Source organism: Diplotaxodon limnothrissa, linkage group LG5, assembly GCF_057381915.1.
Source record: "Diplotaxodon limnothrissa isolate DT_005_m linkage group LG5, D_limnothrissa_male_GT1.1, whole genome shotgun sequence".
Taxonomy (NCBI): Eukaryota; Metazoa; Chordata; class Actinopteri; order Cichliformes; family Cichlidae; genus Diplotaxodon; species Diplotaxodon limnothrissa.
Window position 1 is genome coordinate 15,835,395 of NC_140600.1, and position 24,764 is coordinate 15,860,158.

Here is a 24,764-nt window from a genome sequence, read left to right on the forward strand (position 1 = left end):
CATTCAAAATCTATTCAGACACTAAACCTAAAGTTTGTTAAAAAACATCTTTGACACAATCGACTCTGTAGGACATACGCAAGAGGTAACTGCTACCTATACAAATACCCCTTTAAACCTGACTTTCAGTTTCATCACACCAAAACTATTCGTAATAACCTGATCTAAACTGATTTTTATATAACTCAAATGATGAAGAAAGTTAACAAACAAACAAATAAATAGGAGGAAGACACACAGGTGAGTTTGTGGTATGTGTGCAGTGTCTGTGATGGCCACAAGGCGGTGTTGTGCAAAAGCTACAAGATGGCCAATGGTCTGGGAAGAGAGCAGGACGATGGAAGACAGAAAAGCATAAACGCTTGCCTTCTGTCTGCTTAAAATATCTTATAGCCGAGATACAGGAACATTTAAAACAGTCTTCATATAGATTCTTTAGGATATAATTGTCATTATAACAATACCTTCATTAACAATTTTTTATGATGATATCAAGAACCGTAACAAGAAAAGATAAAGTTCATCAGCTGAGGTTTTCAATGGCAAGACTCAAATGAGGAGTCTCCTGCTTCAAAGTCCGTTGGGTCCGAGAAATATTCAATGACTTGTTTGCTCATTTGAAGTCACCAGGACCAGCCTATTATTGTATGAATGTGTCAAAACCCTCCAAACTCAGGAATTTCCCACTCTTTTCCCTCCACCCGTACCCATCTTCACTGAGATGACTCATTTACATTGCAAAAGCTTCCTCTCCTTTCTCCAGGTGTTTAACTGACACTTAACTGTCCTTTGTTCCAACCCAACGGCCCTCTCTCACAGTTTCTTTCAGAGACGAGTCTGGGCCTCAGGGACGTAAATTTCGATGCTGTCTGCGCTCTCTGTGGCCGAGTTCTGGCGAAACGAGGCAGCCTTCTTAGCAGCCAGCAGACGCTTGCGAGCCTCTTGTCGCTGTTTCTCTGCCGAGCTCAAGGAAGAGTTGGATGAAGAGTCGGCACTCTTCTCGCGGCCCAGCGGTGGTCGTACCTTACCAGGCTTCTTTGACGCCGCCTTCTCCTCGTCCTGTCGTGTTGGGAGTGACAGAAAGTGACAGAGAGGGAAGAGTAATGTGTGAAAAGAGGAGATAAGGGGGGAAAAAGACAGATATCATCCAGTGAGAAAATATAATCAAGAAACATCAAGGTCTTTCATCAGTTTAGACAAGATCTGCAGACAGGACTTTGACAAGACAGTACAACAGGGCTAATTCTCTTCAATTAAGATTGAAATAACAGTGATTTTACATGATAAACAGAGACACTGACAGTACAGACACCTGAAAAACAGACACTGAGAAAAAAAAGACTAAACAGTCATTTGAATATAAATTTTCAAAGACATGAAATGGTAACATGAACTGATGGGGAGTTTACATTAAGTTTAAATTATAAGGCTCACAAGACACACCCGATGCACGTATACTGACAAGCAACAGAAGCAAAAGCACCTCAGAGACAGGTAAAACAGCCACTGACATAAAGATGCAGGCACAGAGACACATATACACACAGTTACTTATTAACAATCAACAAAGGACACACAAGCACACAGACTTTTAAATAACAAAAGCCAGAATTCTTTCACATGAACCAGCGCATCTCAGCCATGCTTCGCTGCAACACACAGATCAGAAAAATGACACATGCATGCTCAAAGTAGGGCTTCATACATAAAAACACACAAGCGTCAGCCCTCTTTGAGATGTTTTAATTTTTCCATGCATGCCTACAGGGATCACTCTGGCCCCTTTGGACAGGGAGGCCTTGTAAGAGTTCATCCCACGAAGGGGATGCGGGGTAAAAGAAGAGTGGGAGCAATGGTAGTGGTGGTGGGAGGAGAGAGGCCGGTTTCGGCGGCTTTCCTACCCCAGCCAGGGCACTGGGCAGCAGGGGTGGGAAGTACCTTCCGCTCAGAATTTGACTGGGCAGCTGCAGATGTCACGGGCTGCCAGTCATTGGACTTGAGATGGTACAGCTCATCAAATTTGAGGCTGATGTCTTCAATGGATAGCTGAAGGAGGTCCCAAAAACCAGCCAGGTCCTGGGCTGTAGGGCGTGGGTTGGCATTTGTATTCTAACCAGAAGAGAGATGAAAATGATTGAGGAGTAAGAATACAATACATGTAATCTATATAACACTGTAATGAATATTACAATGAGAAAAGAATCATGAGATATAAAAGCTGACTGCAGTCAAGCGTAAGTGTACAAAGTGTTACACAGCTGATGAAACCTTGTTAAAAATAAAACAGTTTTTTCTTTTTTCTTTTTTTATTACTACCCTTAAGCCCAAACAACTTAACTTCTTTTTGGAGTTTGGAGTTTTTGTCCAGAATGTGAATCAAACTCATTCTGGTTATGGGTTAGTTTGTTTTCCTGCTATCACGGTGTAGCCTCTAAAGCTCCAAAAAAGAAGGATTCTGACAAATTTGCCTGTTTTCAACCTTTTCAGTGTACCAGAGAAGTCTTGTCCAGGAATATGATGCATGTGTGAAAATGGAAAACAAATTTTATATGAAAAATAAATAAATACAAATAAAATTAACCACTGAAAATGTAAAAGTTGGCTAAATCTATTTGAGATGATCTTGGCAAGTAAAAGGGCGGTATCTATGTCCATGATGTGCCATCATCTTGGTGGGATGGTTTCTTTACATCACACTCCGTCTGTCACTGGAACCTCAGGACCTCAGTGTATTGTAGTTTCACCACAGCTGGAACCACCACTGTCCATGGAAGCCTTCAGCTGTTTGACTAGAAAGTAGATAGCACTGACTGTAGGTTTGGTTTTAAAATGAGCACTGTTTCTTACCCGGAAAGCTTATTTGGTTGCTCCTTTTTCTTTTCTTTTAAACTATAACAGACCCTTCCCCTTCTTTTGGCTTTAAACCAACCTCCTTTGAGGCTTGAAAGAACTGCTGCTAATATGTGTTTAGCTGAATTACAACAATGCTATTTACAGTTTAGATTGAGAGTCATATGTAGACAATGCAGATTCCAAGATCATCAGCTCAAACAACCATATGCAAGTTATTCAAACATGTCACCAATTTGACAAGGTCTGGAAGAAGACCCAAACCGGCACCCTCAGATAACAGGAAATGGGTTAGGATGTTGAGGAACAAACCAGGAGCCTCCATTATTTTATAATGCAAATGTGTGCCTGTTGTGTGTGTAATGTTCTGCTGATTAAGCCGCTGCCTCTCTTGGCCAACACACGATCACAAAAGAGTTTTATCTTCTTATTAAATTTTAAAAAAGTATCAATGGAGGAGGACAAAAGCTGCATAATAGCACTGCCTGCTTTGACCAGCAAGAGTTATGGCACAGAAAAGCTGTTGTTTTCATATTTAGCACTAGAGGGAGCTACATCACAGCTTAACTCTTTTTGTTGAGCTGGAGGGACTACTATCGCAGCACGGTTTAGTCATTTCAATAACATCATACATTTCCAACTCCCACGTTGATAAATTCAGTACTTTGATCTAGAAGGCAACCACTCAGCATCTAGTGTCAAATCAAACTGTTCCCTCTATGTTTATTCTGCTGATTAAACCTGCAGATACTGCCCGATATGAAGTAAAGGCTGCTCTGAGATCTTTTACTCTCACACAGCCACTGCTTGTAATGCTTGGGGAAGGCTGGCTTTTAGATTGTGCCTTCTTTTTCTGTGCACTACATTTATGCAGCTTTATATCACTGCCGTGATCTATATTTATATATTCTAGATAAACCGCGTAGTCGCTCTATATTTCTTACTTTGCAGCATTTGTTGTAAAGTCTGCGGTATATAGCCATTTTCACTAAAACAAGGGCTTATTTCTTTATTTTAAGCTCCTTTTCTTTTGTGTGGGTTGATCCCAATGACTTGTTTTGTGTAGGCCTAATATGCTGTATATCAGATTAGTTGTCATATGTGCGATAGCTTTTGTAATCATCAAAGCAAGCAGCTCTTGCTGTGGACACACAAAAAACCCCAACAAATTCCCAAATTGGTAACGGGTACAAGAAACTAGCTGGGACTTTCAGTCTCGTGAGCGAGCCTGCAAAGTGGAATCATCACAGAAAGGCCATGTACACACCAAGTTTTGTTCACACAGTCCCCGGAACTGCTGAAACTTCTGAGACATTAGGAGTTGGGCACTTCCTACTGCACTGCGAATCTTCCCCAGCACTACAGTGAGAGAAAGAAAAAAAAAATGTAACAATCATTGAAGATTTTCTCTTTTCTTTCTTTCTACCTCCTAAAGTAGAGACAGAATTCATAGTGGCACTTTACACACTGACCTGCATACAGTTGGTCTCACTGGGTAAACACTTGCTGGTTTTTTTCTTTGGTGCAGAACATTATCATACAAAGCAAAACTTTAGGGTCTAGACGTAGGTGTAGGAAACAGTGAATCTAACAGACTCCACAGGATGTCATGAAGGGGATTACAGTGTATTGGACATTGTGATTCTATTTAAAGGAATGTAAGCCTATATAGATACCCCAGCCTTCTGTCTGTCACTTGTTACTATGCTAGTCTTTTGCTTTGTCAAAATCAGGACAAACATCTGTCCTGACAAAATTGCGGCTTCTATTCAATCACTGCATTTCAAATGTATTATACTATTTATGATTATAGTGTTATGCCACCTGGGTCTGGAAAACAGCTCGACATCAGATTTAATCCTGAATATTTTACTGTAAAACACACACACACACACACACACACACACCTGAGTATATGTCAAATATATAGTCAAATATAGGAAAGGGCCTTGTCTGAATATTGACCACCTACAGCCCTGCTTGTGTGTACTGTGTGTATTTGCTCTATGCCACAGGCTGATGTGGAGGCATTAATCTAATCTGGGGGTTTAATCAGGTCCAGACTAGATTTGTGTAATTCTGGAGATTAGAGGCCCGTTTGTGTGCGGTAACCCCAGGTATTACCGCCTCATCCCTGCCATGCTGTGCAACTCTGATAAGAGTGAGAAGAGGCCTTGAGGCAAGACCCTATAAACGGAGCTCCACACCAAGTGCCGGAGCGAGACAACAACAGACGTTTGGAAGAGCTGAAGCGCTTCGGTAGTGATTTGACATTTAGCCTTGGCGTGCTCTTTCTGGAACTTTCTGGCTTAAATTATGGCTATGTCAACCATAGATAGAAAGTTTCAAATTTTAAATGGAAAAAAAACGTGTTTTAATTGTGTGTTTGTATCTCTAGCTTATAATGAAAAAGATCCCTATGCAGTAACACATATGCAACCACTTTATCTGCAAGAAAAACTATAAAGAACAAACATGTTTTACTTAAAAACATTTTTATGTATGAAAAAGCTACTCCTGATCACAGTTAGCAACTTAGCCTGCTATGAAAGCCCTAATCACCTCTGCACCACGGTCTGCTGAGCTGTAAAGTGGACTCAACTACATGTGCTGCAGACTCTGCTTACTCCTGCTGACTCTTGTAAATACTAGAGTAAGAGCGCATCCTACTGGACAAACTATGTCATAACATAGTTTTTGAGATAAGAGGTGAAATGTCTTTAATAAACTCAAAAAAGTTGAGTTTTTTCTTTTCAAGCTCTTTCTAATCTACTTAAATAACGATGACCAGGACGAGAACCTACACAGACATATGCCATGACACAATTACCCTAAATATCTTTGGAATATGCCATCCATTCATTCAACTTAGGGCAGTGGAGAGGACAGGTCACCAGCCCATCACAGAGCTAACCTGGAGAAACTGACTGTTTAGTTAAGGTTTATGTGACCGATAAAACTATGGCCACCATAGCTCAGTCTATTATTCTGGGAGTGTGGGAGGAAACCAGAGCAATCGCAGGGTTATGATGTTTTTCAGGAGTGTGTCCCGATTGATTTACGTATGAATTTTTAAACAATTTCCTTTATGTTACTGCACACAAAACTATCACTGGTAGTGCAATGAACTTGTGAATTTGGTTTATGGTCACGAGGTTTAATTAGTTCATGTTTATTTCTGAGAAATTTTGCTTTTCTTCCTGTAATTTTGCCATTGTGGTATACAACAATACCCAGGAGTCATAGGCTCTGCTGTGAATTTAACACTCTCTGTTCCAGACAATAACAAAATGTGTCAACACAACCAAAACCATATCTGAGACAACAAAGTAAACTGATTTATGCTTTTTCTATTCTGCAACCTTCTCCAGCTGGCAGAGGTACTTAAACAATGAGAAAACTGTGTTACAGTGAGCACCCTGCCATCCTTACCCTCTTCTGAGAGCTGGTTATCTTTGGTTTCCTGTTCCATCTGCTGGCACCAGCCTTCCATGCGTCCCGTCTCGGCCTGCAGTAGCTTCAAGAACCACTGGCCGTCCCTCCGACACAGCGTTCCCCCTCCTCCGCTCTGAGGGACACTGCTGTTATTCCCGCTGTCCAGCCAGGGGTCTGGCGGTGGAAGAGAAGAGGGGTCCAACGCTGGGTCCAGACTTTCCGAAAAAGAGGAAGAGCTGCTTCTTGTGGTGGAGCGGTTGAGAATCTGCCTGGGAGGTGGAGGTGAAGAGGTGGGGTCGGCGCTGTCTAAAGAGTCTCGTCCAGGAGGGGAGCTCATGGACTGACTGGCACAATTGACCATGACTTTCTTCTCAGTGGGTTTGGCATTAATTACATGGGAGATGATAGAGATGTCCTGCGTGTCTGAGTCTGTTTCGTGCTTTGAGGCCATGCTGCTGGAGTGACTGAGCCTGAAAAAAAGTATTTGACACTGTGATAAATTTGCCTTTTTTCATAATTAGAAGAACATTGTGACATTTTATGTGCACAGCATTAACAAAGAAAACCTGTTTACTCCTTACTGGAACAAACAGGTCTTTCTTAGTTTAAACAGTGAGCCAATTCCACTGGTTAATGTAGACATTATAAATACAGAGGATATAATGGAGTCTGGGCCTTGCATACATTATGATGCACTCAGACCAGCATCAAATGATTTGTGAGGATTGGAACTCTAGCTTCTTGTTTTTCTAAGGCTGATTAGATATGATGGATGCAATGACTGAGCATTACTGTTATCAGTCAGAAAATGAACATAAGGAGGTTTGCGTTCAGTCAAATAATGAAACATAAAGAAGAGGGAGAAAAAAAAAAACCCTGAAGAATGACAGAATCATTGCACCAAAACTGACATAACAGAGTCACATAGCACAATACCAGCAAAATACAAACAGGTCACAGAATGCACTGCACCAAACAAATGAATCTTAACCACACATTAAACAGAGACATATTTAAAGTTTCCCGCGGTGCGTAGCCAAAACTAGCTGCCAGAGACAGACGTGCATTTGCCCTGTTCTCTGTTATCTTGATTATATTCAAGCACTTTGCAAAAGACTGTAAGGAGACAAGAAAGCAGACAGTCACTTACTATACAAGATACCTGATTGTATACACGCCTAATAAATGCGTAAAACACTCAATCTGCACTTTCCAGACTGTCTGCAGCACTTGAATATAATCTGTAGAAAAAGTGTGAGTCATCACCCTGTGGCAAGTTTAAATTGTGTGCACATTTCACATTTAACTGCATTATGCATGTTCACAGTCCAACACTTCAAGACTATTTTCACATTTACTTGCTACAAGTTGAGTTCAAAAGACAGACTTTAGCAAACTAAGATAATTTGGGTCTGCTGCACAATTATCACTCACAGAAAGTAATGAATGAGGAGCCTTACAACCAGCAATTAAACTTTTCAATTACGACAAAAAATAGCTTCATATTTGACAATTTGAATTCAATGTAGGAGGCTTTTAAGAATTTCTAGGTGAGTAATTAATCCCCCCCATTACATTACACATGATTAATATTTTTGTTTATTTGAACATGCCCGGGGGGGATCTTTGAGTAGTTAATATTCATTATAGGAATATGGTTCAATGTTGAAAACACAACACACAAAGACAATGAGGGTGTTTTAACATCTACAAAGCTCCTGGAAAGGGAAAGAACAGTCAGAGGAATATGTGTGGCTATAATATAAATTCCTCACGTTGTTAAAAGGACAGGAAGAGGACTTACTGCCACCAGTCCTCCACCTGTACTCCAATTGATTGAAATCTGGTCAGGGGAGGAGTCTCTTCTCGTGCAACTTCCTGAATACAGTCCACCTGAAAAGTAAGGAACAATGACACAAACAAAAATATAGTCAAATGTTTTGTCAAAACTACGATCACGAATCAATTAATATGGCACCGAGCAATGGCTACTAGCTGGCATTCCAGAGTGACAAAACAAAACACTAGTGGAAAAACTGAAAAGAAAAAAAAACCTGTATAATTTATGCTTGGTTTCAATACAATGTCGAAACCAAAGGTTGTTCTAAATGAGTCACTGAGAGCCGGATCTGGAAAATGGATAAAATATTTCCGCTTCAGAACAGAAAGTGAGAAGAAGGTGAAGCAAAAATATGTGGTTTGGCTTCAATACCACAGAAAAAAAATAAAATAAATAAAAAGATTGCTCTCGCCAGGTGTAATGAGAGGGCGAGAGTCACAGTAATGACACCTTTAACTTCCAGGCATACTTTTAGGTTTGATGGGAAACACTTAGACAGAGATCATGAACAAAATTAGCTTTTTCCTGGATTCAAGCTCAGCAGGCAAAACGAGTTACACTTCAGTCAAGGATGTGACTATTGGCACCGCTCTGTGTTAGATGTGTAGTTAACGTCTGATTTCTACACAACTGTGCAACAGTGGTACAGCCACCCCTGTCGTACCTGTATGCCAATGGAGGAAAGTTTCCGCCTGGGCACCGGGACTACTAGGGGCTCCTCTGCTGCAAGATTTCCTTTATTAAATCCCGATTTTAGGGGTTCGTGCTGGACTACAGAGTCACTTGTCTCAGTGGAAGCATTTGCAGTAGCGGGGGCAATTGGTTCTCTCGGGGTAGCAATAGGAGTGGGGATGATGTGCGGAGGGCGGGGAATGCCCCGGGCCAGGCTGTTGGCACGGGTGCTGTCAAGGCTGTCAGAAGAATTGCTTTGAGCGTGGCTAGATTGGCTGTTGACCTCTGACCTCCTGTCCTGCTGGTCCAAGTAGTTGTCCTGGGCCGATTCTGTGCTGCTCTGCACGGTCACTGAGATGTAGGGCTTGGAGGTTGTACGGGGTGGCACTGGTGGAGGAGCTGCTTTCTTACAGGTGGTTATGCACGAGGAGACTGAAGGAGAAAAGAGCAGAGAGGGAGAAATTAGAAGAGAAGGATTATAAATAAGAGTTTCAGTGAACTGGCCAGTGACTTCTAGGGATTGTGAACACAAAACAAGGAGGAATCAATGATAATAAAATGCACAAGTAGAACTGCAAACAGCTTACTGCATTACCCATTTGTTTATCAGGGTAGTTCTAAGAACTCGCTAATCACTTTTCTCAACATGTCCAAAGCAAAACTCTTCAGCTGCATATAAACACACAGAGACACTGTTGCATGAAAGCTGGAGCTACAGCTGAACTGGGGAAGCATCCCATTAAGTGGAAAATCTAATCAGGCAGAAAATTGAACAAACTTATCATCCCATAAAGGTTGCTAAATTAAATCACACACACCCCGTGTGCTTCAAAGACTCAATCACAAGACAGGTGATGAAATCAGTAAACCAATTGCTGGCCACTTGACACTCAAAGCCAAATATGGTAGAACAGCTGAGGGAGATAGATTTATCTGCAGTGCTCACTAATGACAGTCCAAAAATGCCCTCCAGTCATAAAAGATAACGCAGAGAGAATGTATGCACAAAAGAGGGAGAAAACCACTCAAATAAAATCTGTGTAGTAAGAGATAACATGCAATTAACATTTTTACAACACCTTTACAAGTAAAATATTCTCTCTTTCCACCAGCTTTAATAGTGCATTTATGCTTGTTGTTACAGCATGTTGAGTAATAAATGTCAATTTGGCAAGACACAAAAAAAGCAAGCAGCTGGGCTTTTCAAACATGGGATACATAAGCTTTTTGCAGTGACCCTGACACAGGTCACTTTTAATGTTCTGTCAGATACATCAGTGACAGTGGTGGAGAGCACCATTGCACTCGTGAGAAAATACTTTTTGCACCTATATTAATGAAAACTGTAAGCATTAACTCATTAAGTGTAACTATACATGTTAATATCGATCTCAGTAACTAAATCAATGTAAGCGTGTGTGTGCTGCATGTGACACAGTAGCTCCCTCCGCACCTCACACTCTGACTGAGCGAGTTAGATTGCCGTGGCGAAAAGTAACCAGAGTGCCCAGTCAGACGCTCATCTAGGCGTTCAGATGCCATCAGATCAATGGAAAGAAGCGCTCATCTGAAAGGGGCTCGCGTCTGTACGCTTTGACATGTTCAATGCTGCACCAACAAAACAAATATGCTAGCTGTGTGTTAATACTCCACCGCGTCGCAATGCTCCAGTTTCATGGTCACATGGCAGCGTACCATATACAGGGGTTAAAATTCTCAAGCCAAGCTCCTTATACTGGTAACAGTTTGTGTTAGTTTACATGAAATCCACACAACATGAGACCATCACGCAATATAAAAAGCAGATTTTCCAGCTCATACCAACGTCTGCCCTCTGCCTATTAGACCACAATGATTCAATGCTAGCATGGCCATTCATTCAGTTTTCTTTATAGCTTTCATTTCCCTCTGATCTATATTAGTAAAATCAGAAGAAGAATTTGTGATATAAATCTTTTTAAGAATAGAACATTTGGCCATTCTGGAGCTGCGTATAATCCAGTCATCAATCACAAGCTATATAGATGTTCAGTCAGGCTACAGATTCCCATTAAGATCATGTAAACACACTCACAGGCTTCTATAGTTAGTTTAAACACAAGGACTCTGTAGAAGAGACCACTATTCCCCTCATGCTACACACACAGTAATGGCAGAGTGCGATGGAGTACCACTAAAAATGTCTAATCTAAACAGGGAATGTTACTGTAGCACTGTAAACCCTTTGGTTGCTGTGTAATCCCTCAAATAGATGATTTATTTGACATCACATGAGGAAAAACAGAGGAATGAGGAAAAAAACCACGGAAGAGAGTTGGCACTGAGAAGAGCCTTTGAAGTTGAGAGAAGAAACTTACCTTTTAAAGCCTGAACCATGAAATAATTGCCAGAAAATTCAATTTTTTTTAAATGAGACTGTTTACTTTATTTTACGTTCTGATAAAATAAAATAAAATCAAGTAAATATTTGCATATATGAGTTTTAATTGTATCAGATTTGTTAAAAGCACACTGATGATGTGAAAGTCTCAAAAAGTCACAAAAACTCATGCATTAGATATAATATATAACGCCTTAATATAAATTTAAACTTGGCCTATTTAACATCATAGTCAGGCTTAGCTTCACTACCACTTAATCAAAGTGTAAAACGTGGCACAACAGCAGGACATGATCACAGATTCATATAGTCACGTGCTAAATTTTACATTTTAGATTAGAAGAAACAACACAACAGCATCTGGTGAACTCCATTCAACATTTTTTATGCTTCATCAGGTTTCACTGAAAGCTGCGGTCAAAATTCCAAGAAGGGTTTTTAAAAAGCCCTGCAGCAAACATGTGAGCTGCTCTGAATCACTAACAAAAGGGTCATTTGTTCACTCTGCTCCTTATCTTTACCTCCAAACACTCACATACACACACTCACAGCTCATCTGACCTTGTACATATTATTGAGTCAGTTTAATCTGATAAAGTGCGAGTCAATTTTGTCAATTTGCTGTCAGTTACCAGCCTGAAGTACTGGACTGTCACTAGATCTAAGGTCCTTCTGGCAGTCCAAGATGTATGAATACAGAGAGTTCTTTTTCCAATCTAAAAACAGTGCTGTTACTTTATTTAATAGCACAAAAAAGTCTGTATGGAGTAATTCAGGACTGTGAAGATAAACGTCTGGAAAAATCGAAAATACAATACTTCCTACTGACAGACTAATACCTGTCAACAGCCAAGAAGTCTCGCTTGTGACTGCTGCCCTTTGTCCCCGCTGTGACACTAAACAGCGATGCACTCAAGATGACATTCCAGAGAAGCCTGAACAATGACAGCATTAATAAACAGCGGAGATGATACCCAGTCCACACCTAAACTGGCCCACCTCCAGACATAGAGCGTGTCTTCTTCCTTTCACAGACAGGAGTGCAAACATGCACACCCTTTTACACACCCTTTCCTAATAGGAAACATAAACTGACAATAAAGGATCCACTGGTGTTGCCAATATGGCGAAAGCCTGAATAGTCATAACGGTCAATATCGAGAACACGATTATTCAGCACAATTATTCGCTGACTTTTGCATAATCAGCCATTTGTAGAGCTTAACAAATATCAGATTTGAGTTTCCTCATCAGCCTTAAAAACTTGTAACGGTTCTTCTTGTTGAGCTGATGCATCGATAGTTGATGCATTGAAACACACATTTCAAAGATGGAAGGCACCAACTCTGAGCTAGCCTGAAAGCTGACAAAACAAAAACTGTAAAGTGTCTGGCATCTTTGCACACAAACACTGTCAAACAAATGTCATTCAAGAAACGTTCACTTTAACATTCATCATAGCTATGCACGTCACTATCCACCAAGAATGACCAACATCCTCACTGATACAGCTGAAAAGTCCACGTTTCCTCTCCTTTTTCTAACGCGAGTTAGACACTAGGCAGAGCACAGCGTGTGATGTGGTGCGCTGGCACTACTAATGCATCCCAGCGTGCGGGGTAACTGTCACCGTGACGAGGTGTTAGAGGGCATAGATAGTGTGCATGTCTGTCTTTGGACACCTGCCCCGCAGATCTCCAAGTGTCACATCACGCTTTCGTCATCTGACCAGAATTCACCCTCTTAACTCTTAATGCCGCCGAATCTGCTTTACTCACGTAACTGTCATAACTGACATCTGCCTCTGAGATTAGTCAGGAGATAAATCAGCAGAGCTGCGCACAACAAACGGGACACTCAAATACAATCAGTATGTTGTCGAATAAATAACATTAATTCCAAAGACTGTATATTTTAGATGGGCAGTGGGTAGGAAGGCCTTGTGTCGAACCTTGTGTCTACTTGACAAACTGTCAAACATTTTTTCCCGTGTCTTTTTGAGCACCGTCGCTGCCACAGTGTTCCCACGAGACTGCAGATTCCTCCACATACAGATTAGCAATGGCATCCATAACCACACGAGTGACACAACCGGTTTTTAACAAGTCTAGAGTTTACCCACACAATCCACTGTTGTTCATACAGCTTAATGAGCAAAGTGTAAAAAGTCAACTGTATGATAGCACAGAAAACAGATGTAGAAAGCCTGTTGCTAGGGCTGCTCGATTATGGCAAAAATGATAATCACGATTATTTTCACTGAAATTGAGATCACGATTATTTGACGATATTTATTTAACCCTTTAAGACCTACTATAGAACCAAGTCCACCAGAGCTTATATTATTTTTATTTATTTTTTTTACATGCTGTAGTGCCATTTGTGGGAGCATTTCAAGTTGCTATACATCAATACAACTGTTATAGCCCATATTTTAATAATATGTCTGCATTAAGTGCATAGTAATTACATAAATTGCAAAAAAGTGCAATAAACTACAAAAAAAATTGAAAATCGCTTTTGTTTTGTTTACATATATTTCTACTTGGAGAAATTTAAGAGGTTTATCCCTCAAAACTTTAAATACAATAAAGTTGCAAAAAATAGTTTCCCACCACAGGAAATTTATTTTGAGTGTCTTCATAGTTTTATTTTGGAGATACAGCAATTTTTATATACTGCAGGAAAAACAAAAAACAATCCTATGATGCAAATTTGCAAAGAAAACAGCATGTGCATCATTTTCACTGTGGGAAGTGTTACGAACAGCTGATGGATCGGCAAAGCGTGTTTCTGGAATATTATGTTTTTGTTCCTGCAAGCGCTTTTTATGCAATTTTTGCAAAGCTATATGTGGAACGAAACCGTGACCGAGGACAAGCTGATGGCATAAGATGTAAGTACAACTCCTCCGGTTTCATATGCAAAAAAAATTATTGCGCTAGCTTACACGGTTCAGGTTCTACAGGGATTTAAAAATAGTTACGCAAAACGGAGCGTGCTGCTCTGACCGGCTTTAAAGGGTTAACAATGACTTTAAAATAATAATATAAAATAGTGTGCAACACCACTGAAGTTTTTTTTTAAACTCTCTTTTCAACCAACGGCAGTCACTCTCCTCTCCAAATAACTTCTGCTTAGCTTTCCGAGCTTCCCTCGGGTCCTCTTAATCAGCGGTCTCCACCCTTTTTTGCGCCACGGACCGGTTTATGCCCGACAATATTTTCACGGACCGGCCTTTAAGGTGTCGCGGATAAATGAGGGAGGGGCTAATAATCGGCTCAGTCATTTTTAATGATCGTTGAAAGCCCAGATCGTAATCGTGATTAAAATTCGATTAATTGAGCAGCCCTACCTGTTGCTATCAGAAAGAGTGCAGTGCAGAAACGCATTAACAACAGAGGAACAGCAAGTAGCACATTCTCTCATCAGACTGTCTCCTGTACTTGCTTAGGTTAAAGATTTCAGCCACACAGGCATACACAGCTGTGGAAACAGAAACATCTTATTTTAAAATCGTATAACAAAAGTGCAGCCAGCTCTTTCTAACCCTAAGCTTTTGTTCAGAACTGCAGAAAAGAGCTACAAAACAGACATGAAGCCAAAAAACTGCTGCCTTTTAGTTACACAAAATAACCCTCAACAGGGATGCACTGAATTAAAAACATATAGCTGGTCTTTGGAGTAAAAAAATTAACAAAGGAGAGAGAGAAAAAAAGTAGATTGCTGAAAAAATGTTTTGATATCTAGATTTTTTTAGATAATTTCAGCATTATGGTTGAAAGCAACATGCTGCATCAATTGTTGTTGTTGTTAAAAAAAAATTAGATTAATCTTCAATTGAGACACAATAGCGGTGTGGGAAATAATTATTTCATCTGCTGCTCAATTTGTAGGTTTGCTCACTTACAATGAGGTTAACAGTCTCTATTAGTTATGGCAGTTTTCTCAACCACCAGTGCGGTGAAGTTATCCTGTACCCTTAAGAGAAAAATAGCTCTAAACGATGTTTCCATCTCCCTGCTTGACTGCGGGGATGGTGTTCGTTGGATCGCACTCAGCATTTCTTTTCCTTCAAACACGACGGGTCAAGTTGGTGCCAAAGAGCTCGATTTTAGTTTCATCTGACCACAGCACTTTCTGCCAAATTTTCACTGAATTATTTAGATGTTCACTGTCAAACTTCTTGAGCAGGAGAAACTTATAGTACTACATTCCTATGTAGTATAGTGCGTTAGCGATGGTGTTCTTGGTGACTGAGGTCCTAACTATCTTCAGATCACTAACAAGCTCCTCTCATGTGTTTTTTGGCTGATCCACCATCTTTCTCATAATCATCTTCACCCTACGAGGAAAAATTTTGCATGATTGTGACCGATTTTATATTTCTTCCAGTTCTGAATAATCGCACGAGCAGTTGTCACGTTCTCATCATTGTTGATGGTCTTGCGTTCCCATGACATACTCTGACACCTCTTTAGTCTTTCCCACTTTGGCGGAAAGGTTGGAATGGAAGAAATTGATTCTGTTGACAGAAGTGCTTTGTACACAAAACAAGTTGAGATTAGTAGTATCTGTAATATACTGTAAATTGTTTGTCACGTGAGCATATAGAGAAATTTTGGGAGCCAGAATTGTGGCTGCGTTGTAGGCGAACAAATACTTGTTTCATTCAACGACATGTTTGTAACTTTTATTTGATGTGTTTTTTTTCTGGATTTTTGGTTGATATTCTGTCTCTCTCCTTTAAAAATAAAACTACCATAAAAATTAGAGACTGCTCCTTTCTTTGGAAGCGAGCTAACTTACAAATTCAGTACTGGATCAAATAATTATTTCCCCCACTGTATGGATAAGAATTTCTGTAAAAAGTAGGGCTCTGCCGCACAAGACACTGGCCTGTGAAGGAAATTTCTATTGCATCAGCAGAATGAGGCAGCCTTGTTACATTACCTTTCAGAAGGCTTTATTCTTTCCGTCCTTATCTGAGGCATGAAGATCAAGTATTACTCTGGAGTGAGTAAGCTTGAAGAATCTGTCTCGATCTATAACTAGGAGCCAGTAAATTTAGAGCATAGGTTATCTGAGTCATGCTGTGAACACAGATATGCTGAAGAATGATTTAAGCTGGTGTTTTTAATGTTTGGTTTTTATGCTACCTTCAGAGATAAACCTTTGCAGGTGGTTTGTGTGCTTTGACATTTATTTATTTATTTATTTAAAAGCACCTGGTTGCCCATTTTCAGCTTGATGTAGCTTGAGGACCACCTCTTTGGTGGTCTCAGTCAGTATTGTCCTGTTTTCATGTTTCATCCAAAAAAATTATTTCAACCAGTTTTCAGTATGATTGAAATTTAATTGACAGAGAACAAATTGGGATCAATAGAAAGACCAGGATGTCATCTTGACAGTAAAGTAGGACTCGTATAGATTGCATTCATGGTGCTTGATGTAGAGGTCTTAGACTCATATCCCTAACAGAGGACAAAAAAAAGAATTGCTGAGGTTTTAGGAGGATATAAATCAGTTTTAAAAACCATCCCAATTTATTAAACCTTAACTAAAGAATAAAGAATAAATCCCAAACTGAGAGAAAAGAAAAATGGGACATGTGCTACAGGACAAACAGCAATCTCCTTTCTCTAAATAGCTTTTTACTATTTGGTAGTTCCCACAAAGCTACCACTGTTTGAAGGGCATTTACCAACATCGGGTTTGGAACATTTGATCAATTCGTTTTAGAAGCTTGAGTGAGTTAAAGTTCCCCCTCAGGGAGAATATTGCAATAGTAATTAAATAATTAAGCACACAACAAGGTAAAAACCAAAGCCTTAAGATACCAGCACACCAGCTATAATCCAGCATATAATCCATCATGTTAAAGGGTACACAACTTTACTAAAGAACACACTAATCTTCATCCCAAAATGCTTATTTAATAAACCAGGACACAACCACATTCTCAATAAAGACTGGAAAGACTGAACATAGTGGATGACAGCTCCAGCTCAGCCGAAACCAATATAAACACTGGATCAGTAACAACAACTGGTTCAAGTGACACTGATGGTTCAGAAACAGCATGAGGTGAACTGTGATGCTGGGTTTATCAGCAAAGTATGGATTATGTACAGTTTAATCCATTAACATCACAAGAAACACACAACACTGCCTGTAACCATGACCACCACTCCCTTGTCATCGAAACCATCATCAGGACACAGACAGATTTTTCACAGTTACAAAACTGCAGAACCTTAAATGTAACCCGAAAAGGGCTCTAAACCAACATTTGGGCGAATATTGGGGCAGCCCTTAAATAATCCCCCTGTGCAGGCCAATTTTAATGAAGACAAGTGAATACATTTAGCCGTCCACTTAGACTTATGCTCAGAAACACCAGCACAAACTATCAACGGGAATGCTCAATTATCGTCCTAACACCACAAAGCATACGTCCGTTTCCGTGGGCAACAGCTAAACGTCATCCTGTCACCGAACAAGCCGGGACACCAAACTTGAGCTTAATTGATGATAACGTGTAAACAGTAAGCTGAGAACGGTTAGTTTACTTACCCTGTTCTCACAGCGCAGTCAAAAACACACACGAAGTGTCTTGAGTAAAGACTTAGATTGTTTCAATGACAGCTGTCGACACGCACTACCTGTCACGCCTGTGGAAACGAAAAGCCGGGTTTTGTTGCCTTTTGTTTGGAGCGTCTCTCTGAGCTCCAGGGAGGCGTGGTGGCAGCTCTACTTGATGCCTTCAGGAGCACCTCGGACATTCTATCACCACCGTCAGAAGACCAAAAGCTTTTTTCTTTTCCTTTCTCTCCCCCCATTTTTAAATGCTAATAATAGCATCGGCAAGGTCCTACAACTTTTAAAAATTATTTTATTTTATTTTATTTTTTAAAATTCAGACATAAAAAAATACAGTAAGGATAACAACAACTGAAATAAAATTAGATCTAAAATGAAATTTTCTTTTTCTAACTGTAAAGTTTTGCAAGATCACAGGCTTGCTGCCAATGAAAGTGTTAGTTTTAATTCTGTTCCACTGCTCTAAAATGCAATTCTAGACACTTTTGGACATTAAATATACTTTACACAACCATATTCATAATGCCTTAAATTTTGCACAAGTAAATTAAGTATTAGTATAACTGCAACAAAGACCCTTTTAAGAAAAATATCTGATTGCTTCTTATACAACAAAAAAAGCAACTCTATCTGATGTCTACACTCTAAACTCTGATAATCAGAAATTAAATTGGATTTAATTTCTCAAATGTAATTTTAATTTTTGTAAGTTTTAATGCAATATTTTTTGAAAAACAAAACAATAGACAAGCTAATTTTTCCTATTGTGTTTATGCACAAGTAAACACGTTTAATTAAAAAAACAAAAAACAAATCCTTGGTTAAAATATGTAGACTGAAGCTACAGAATAATCCCCAAGTAGCACTGAAAAGTTTCATTACCATGAAGGCAGCATGTGGTCTGTGACTTACACACTGTGTGAAGAGCGCCACAAAGTGGATGTTTTTTTTGTTTGTTCGTTTGTTTGTTTTTTAATAGTAACCCATAGCCTAGGAATATGCATCAGGGGCCACTGAGATGTCAACAACCAGTAAAACATTCCGGTGAAATTAAAAGTTAGGTTAGCAAACAAACTGCTCACTGTCTTCTTGTGCTACCATGTCCTGTAATCACAAGTTACACAGTAATGTATACTTAGAGTATGATTTTAATCTAGTCTCTGTCCAGCAGTTTGACAACTTTATATTTGTACTGATAAACATTTTATTTATTTATTTTTCTTTGTAGTTCATGAAGTGGTAAATGGATAGAATGATTTTAGGGGGGAAAGGGGTTGGTTTCACGTTGTTACCTGTGCGTGGGGGTAGGATGTGTGGTCTGTCTGTCCCAAAACGCTGAAGAAAAATTGCAAGTTGTTTCTCCTTTGGTTCTTTGTCCAAGCCTGTGGCTCTCAGGTAAGAGCCAAACTGTTCTTTCCATGTCTTCCATTGTCCAGAAAGTTCGTCTAGCATGGGCAAAAAAGGCTGCATTTGAGCTGCATGTAACGCTGCGTGCATGCTGGAGGATCAGTTGCCCGCCAAAGACCAAGGTTATAATGAACATTCAAACTACTACCATGGAAAACACAAAGCAAAGCAAAGAATTTGGGCTCATGTGATTGTGTCACACTTGAAAAGGAGTGAAAGAAAATGGTTTTATCAGTTTGGGAACACATTACTGTGCTTTGTGGCAATGACTCTTCCTATATTGTTTTATAAAAAATCTGCAATTTACCATCAGTTTTTCAGTCTGGGACTTACCAGTGCTGGTGCTGTAGGTGCGAACCGTGGTGTCAATGGGAGGCGGAGAGCAGCCCGAGTCAATGGATGCAACTTCGTCGTCTTGGGAACAGCCAGCCTGGATGGCTCTCAGGTAGCTGTGGCTGCGGGATCGGAAGCACGTTGGCATGGGTAGGTCTGGAGGCTCTGAGTTGTCCTGAGAATGGGAACGGGAATCTCTAAATGTAGAATCTGAGCTGCGGTCTTCATAATGATGGCTCCTTTCTAGGTCTCGTAGCTAGAGTGAAGGAAAAACAAAACAAAACAAGATGTAGCAGTAGTTATTTTGTTCACTGAAGCTGCTCCTCGCACTCAAGGCGGCTGCCTTGAGAGTAGCTGCTAGGAGTAGCCTCTGGATGTGCAGTAAAACCACCAAATGTGTGCACTTGTGCAAATGTGTGTATGGTTAAGGGTATGTCGAATTTGCTATAAATGCATTTTTATGATGTCCAATAATGATATATTAGACTGATTTACTTTATAGGCTACATTTGTATGCATTAAAGTTATTTTTTCTTCTAGTGATCTGCACCGTTATTTTAATTTTTTTCCTCACATAAAACTGTACAACAATAATGCTAAAAACAAAGAAACAAACAAAAACAAACAAACAATAAGGCAACAGATGTGACTTTTTTCATGTAGTGACTCAATGCTCATATAAATTCATCTTTTGCTCTGACTTTTCTAAAGGTGAGTGTCAGCACACATTGGCACAATCATGTAAATGTTTCAGGTAATTTGAATTTTTCTGCTCTGGAAAAAGTACATCACTAAGTTAAAAATATAATGCATAATGAATTTGCATGGCTCGCTACTGTGCATGTAAGTTCAATCCCTAAATTGATATACTGGGCGAATGTGTTGTAATGCAGTGAGTGAGCTGTCGGAGATTGGCTGTAAATCCTGTACTAATAGCCTGCACTGCCTCATTTCACTGAGGAAGATCAGAGCCACGCTGCACAGTTGTTCATCATCTCACCGACCTTGACATTGGGAGGCTAATAGTTCTTATGTAAGTGGACGAACTGGAAATTTAAACTATCAGTGAGATGCAGTCAGAAAATAGGGAATCTTTGTTCGCTGGGAGCTCGTTTTATTACAGCCGTTCGGGCTGTATCTGTGAAAATGTAAATTATACTAAGTAAACGAGTGTAGCTCGAGGCAGACAAAAGGGTCTTTGACTGGTGATGTGAGAGTAGAAAGTTTGCCAGGAGCCAAATGATGTAAATTATGATCGAGAACAAATGCACTCGGAACTCATTAGGAAGATAATGGAAGCAAATGAGACACAGGCAGAAATGGAAAACATTTTTTTAACCTCTGAAAGATAAGAGACGCCACATTTTCCCTGTCAGTCTTCCAGGAAAACACTGACCTGTCCCATGCGCCTGCCCAAGGTACTGCAAGCCTGGCTGAAGTCATCGTCGTCCCATGGTGGCAAAGATGAGCCTATACTCCCGATACAGTCTAGGTTGTCTAGGCTGCGATTATTGGAGAACTCTCTGAGAGCTGGAAGACAGCTGGGAAGGGAAGTAACCAAAAGATATCCTTTAGGGATATGAAGTCTAAGTAGAAAAACTGATGGAAAATGATTGTAAACAGGATATGCTGTTGCTAATGCACGATGACAGAGAGGCAGAAGGGAAAACTTTGATCAAGGGAGAAAATGAGTGACCAGCAAAACCAGAAATTGAAAGAGAGATAAAAGGAGGACAAGTTTATTATTGAAGTCATCCCTTTAATTCCCACTTTGATGCTCCAAATCTCATCTCTGTTTCATCTAATTTTAGCATTAGTCATTTTAGCATCCCAGCATGCAAAGCCAATGATGTCAGGCGAGGCATGTACAGTGCACAGCGTTCTATGCCATCATGGTGCCAAGACAAAACATGTTTAGGTTTTTATTAAGCTAAAAATAGTATGTTATACATGTTCTTTGTTGGCACACAGTGATAGTGACATGGCAGTAAAATGCCATGGCAAAGTGTATGGACACAGATGTCCCCCTCATTCCCTAATTTGAATAGTGTTGAAGCTACTTTCCACCTAAAAGCACTGGACAGATGGTATTTACAAGCTTACGGGAGGTTAGCAGTTGTTGGCAGCAGGACATGAATTTTTGCATTTGGAGTTTCCACTTTCAGACATCTGAGGGGGGCAGTGCAAAGTCACTGATCATAGACCAATCCGATCTGAAGTGTTCTGCACCGCGCCCCTGAGAAGTGACTTGCAGACCTATCACTAACCTGCTCATTGACCTGCCCAGCTGGTGCAGAGAGGACACACTGTGGAGTGGAGACCACAGGGCATCTAGCTCCCCTTGCAAAAAGGTGTATTCCAGGGTTCTGCTGCTCACGCCAATCAGGTAGGCGCAGAACGGAAGAAAGTAGGGTTGGACGATCAGGAATTAGCAGGGGGGTATTAGGATAAGTCATTCAAGCGTAATTCTAGATTTTTAAATTGCTCGGTGTGTTTGGTAGGTAAGCTGTGCCCATGATTATCAACACCCCCCCCCCCCCAACCTGCCTCTGATCCAACCAGAATCATAAGATACCTCAAAAGGAAACTATACAACACATTATTGCATCAAGGTTTGTGTCATGTATGTATCTGAATGTAATAGACACTGACAAAAACAAGCCCAAAATACACTAAAGTTTGTCAAAGCATGATAATCTGGGGGAAAAGATGTTATCGCGGGGTATTAAAATTTCATACATTTCTCTAACAAGTCAATATTTGAAAAGTTGATTATACATTAGAAAGCATGACAGCTGTGGCTTAAATTAGTGTAACATCGCTGTGGATAAAAATGAAACAATATGACTATATTTTCTGGCCTTGCATGAAAAGGCACAGTCAATTAGCAATGTCCCACTGTGCTTGCATCACACATTGTGCAATGCTTTGCTCCAGAAACCATGTCACTCAGAGGCAAGTGAGCCACAATCCCACTTAGTCAAAGCGATTGGGCTGATTTGTGCTGATTTACTGGCTGAACGCAAGCAAAACTCAGTGTCGTATTGTGTAAACTGCACTATTGTATAGCGTATTATCTTAGTGACGCTTTCTATGGCCAATAATATGTAGGTAAATCACAGCTGAGGTATGATAGTAAGAGTGACATGTGGACAGCAGCAGGGAGTCTGACACCACTTCTATGCGTGAGTAAGCGCAGCGTGGACTGTGTGTACACGTGTGCACTTGTGTGTGTGTCTGTTCTGAGGCTGAGGCTTTTTTTTTTTACTGTTGTTTGATTGTTAAGAGCTTTTGCCAATCAGTATTTATAACAGTGTGTTCTAATAAGTGTTTTGGGCGTTCTCTGAAAATCAGCAGATTTTTTTTTTTTTGGGGGGGGGGGGGCTACATACATTTTAAAGGGCCAATCAGTAACTTTTCTTCTGACTATAGTCATGCATTAAAAACAACATGTTGTATTTTTCTCAGCTTATCATGACTGTAGAAACAGACATGGTTTCTAGTTGTTCTCATGAATGGTAACCATACGCTTTCTTCTTCTTTGATCCTTGTTTGTATGTAAAGGGTTTCTCCCTTATTGTTTATGCTAATGTGTAATAAACCATAGTTCAGTTTGTGCCCTTACTTGCGTGGGGGAAACTGGTCACTCAGAGACTGCTGGGTAGCCCTGAGGTAGCTCTGACGCCGAGCAGCAGTTTTTGGTGAGGGTTTGGGACTTCCCTCAGAGTCATCGCTGTCTTCCATGTCTCCCATTGCCTTCACATAGCTACCACTCCGCATCCGCCGGCATGGGATTTCATTGGCACCCCCGCTGTGACCTAATGAGCTGCTCCAGTCACCCTATAGCCACCATTAAGTGAACAAAATGAGTCTTCAGTCAGTTTTTAACGATCTATGTTGTTATCTAAGCACTGAAGTGTTTCCCTTGATGGTAATAGCTTATATAAACATACAGTAAACACTCAACAAATAGACAGAATATAATTTTTTATCCACTCTACTTTGTGGGCTACTCACCCTTCTTCCAACCTGTAGGTAGTTGCAGGTTAGTTCTTGTTGACAGGACTTGGATTTGAGCATGGACCTGTCCAGTGTAGCTGAGCCCTTCTGAATAACCTGTCTTGGTTGACCCATGGTTAATGTGGACCATGACCCTCCTTTCATATAGTCACTATCATTCATCATCAAACCTCCTGGTCCACTTAATCCACCTAGTCCACTTAATCCACCACCTCCTCCACCCCCTGGCCTAGGAAGTGCCTGATACTTTAAGTCACTGCTGCTTTTAGATGAGCTGATAGTGTTGTAGCCACTGTGGATGTATCTGTTCTGCCCCCCGTGGCTGTCGGGGCCAGATGGACGCCCGAGAGTCATCATGGCCATGGTGTTGTGGTAGCTGCTCAAATCGCTGCTGTCCAGATCGTCCGAGCTCCAGTAACCTGACATGTTGGAGCGTGGCCGTCGCTTGGCAGTTGCTTCTGATTTTGTACCCCGATCTTTACTTTTGGCTCTGCGATTGTGCTTCCCTCCATCCTCCGTACTAGATGAACCTCCTCCACTGCCGGTCGACCGTCCGTTAACATTTCCTTTCATGTTGTGGCTCTCCAGGGACTGCGACTTCGCAAAGAGCTTCTGCACTGAGTGCAGCATGTAACGAATACGACCAGGACTGTCCGTACGCTGCTTGGCAGCAGCAGCAGCAGATGTTCGGTGAAACTGCAATGTGCTGAATCCATCACGGCCGCCAGGTAACTGTTTATCAAACTCAAGCAGACTTGGTGGGGTCTGGTTCTTGGTCATATGATGTGATATTGTTGCTGAGCCACTTGTAATCATAGGTGTTCGTGCGCTCAGCCCTGCCATGCCCATGCCCATTCCCGTCCCCATGCCCATGCCCATGGACATGGAGGTCCCCATGGTCCCTGTGCTTATTCCTCCGATACTGTCCCCAGGAGGAGAAAAATCAGACTGGTCATAGGAGTTGTAGTGAATCCCAGGAAAGGTGCTGCTGTTGGACAGCTGGTTGTTGAGGGGCAGCATGCATTCTGGTGGAAGGGAGCTTGGGTTGGCTGAAGAGTAAAGGTGGGGGTCCATGGTGCCATAGTGGTCCATTGTGGGACTCAGCAAGTAAGGGCTGCGAGGAAGTGTGGTGGTCTTATGAGAAAAGAGGGCCTCTGAATGGTCTGCAGAAGTGTCGCAGGAATCAGACAGGTGTCTGCTGCGGTTGGTCCCTAAGCCTTTCAT

The 24,764-nt window shown here is 40.8% G+C and overlaps 1 protein-coding gene across 2 annotated transcripts; it reads right to left on the minus strand.

Moving 5' to 3' along the window:
* Nucleotides 1-793: 793 nt before the first annotated feature.
* dlgap4b (discs, large (Drosophila) homolog-associated protein 4b) lies at nucleotides 794-24,764 on the minus strand. Of its 2 annotated transcripts, none has more exons than XM_085353941.1 (12): nucleotides 23,538-24,764; nucleotides 23,146-23,360; nucleotides 21,788-21,889; nucleotides 20,917-21,061; nucleotides 19,521-19,776; nucleotides 19,073-19,225; nucleotides 8,790-9,229; nucleotides 8,090-8,178; nucleotides 6,283-6,755; nucleotides 4,118-4,209; nucleotides 1,939-2,109; nucleotides 794-1,059 (listed from the first exon to the last, which is right to left on the minus strand). In XM_085353941.1, exons 1-12 carry the CDS (start codon nucleotides 24,762-24,764, stop codon nucleotides 826-828), a joined length of 3,597 nt encoding a protein of 1,198 aa, XP_085210067.1. In that variant the 3' UTR covers nucleotides 794-825. The 2 variants fall into 2 exon arrangements, with proteins under 2 accessions (XP_085210067.1, XP_085210068.1); XM_085353942.1 differs by having other exon boundaries at nucleotides 20,911-21,061.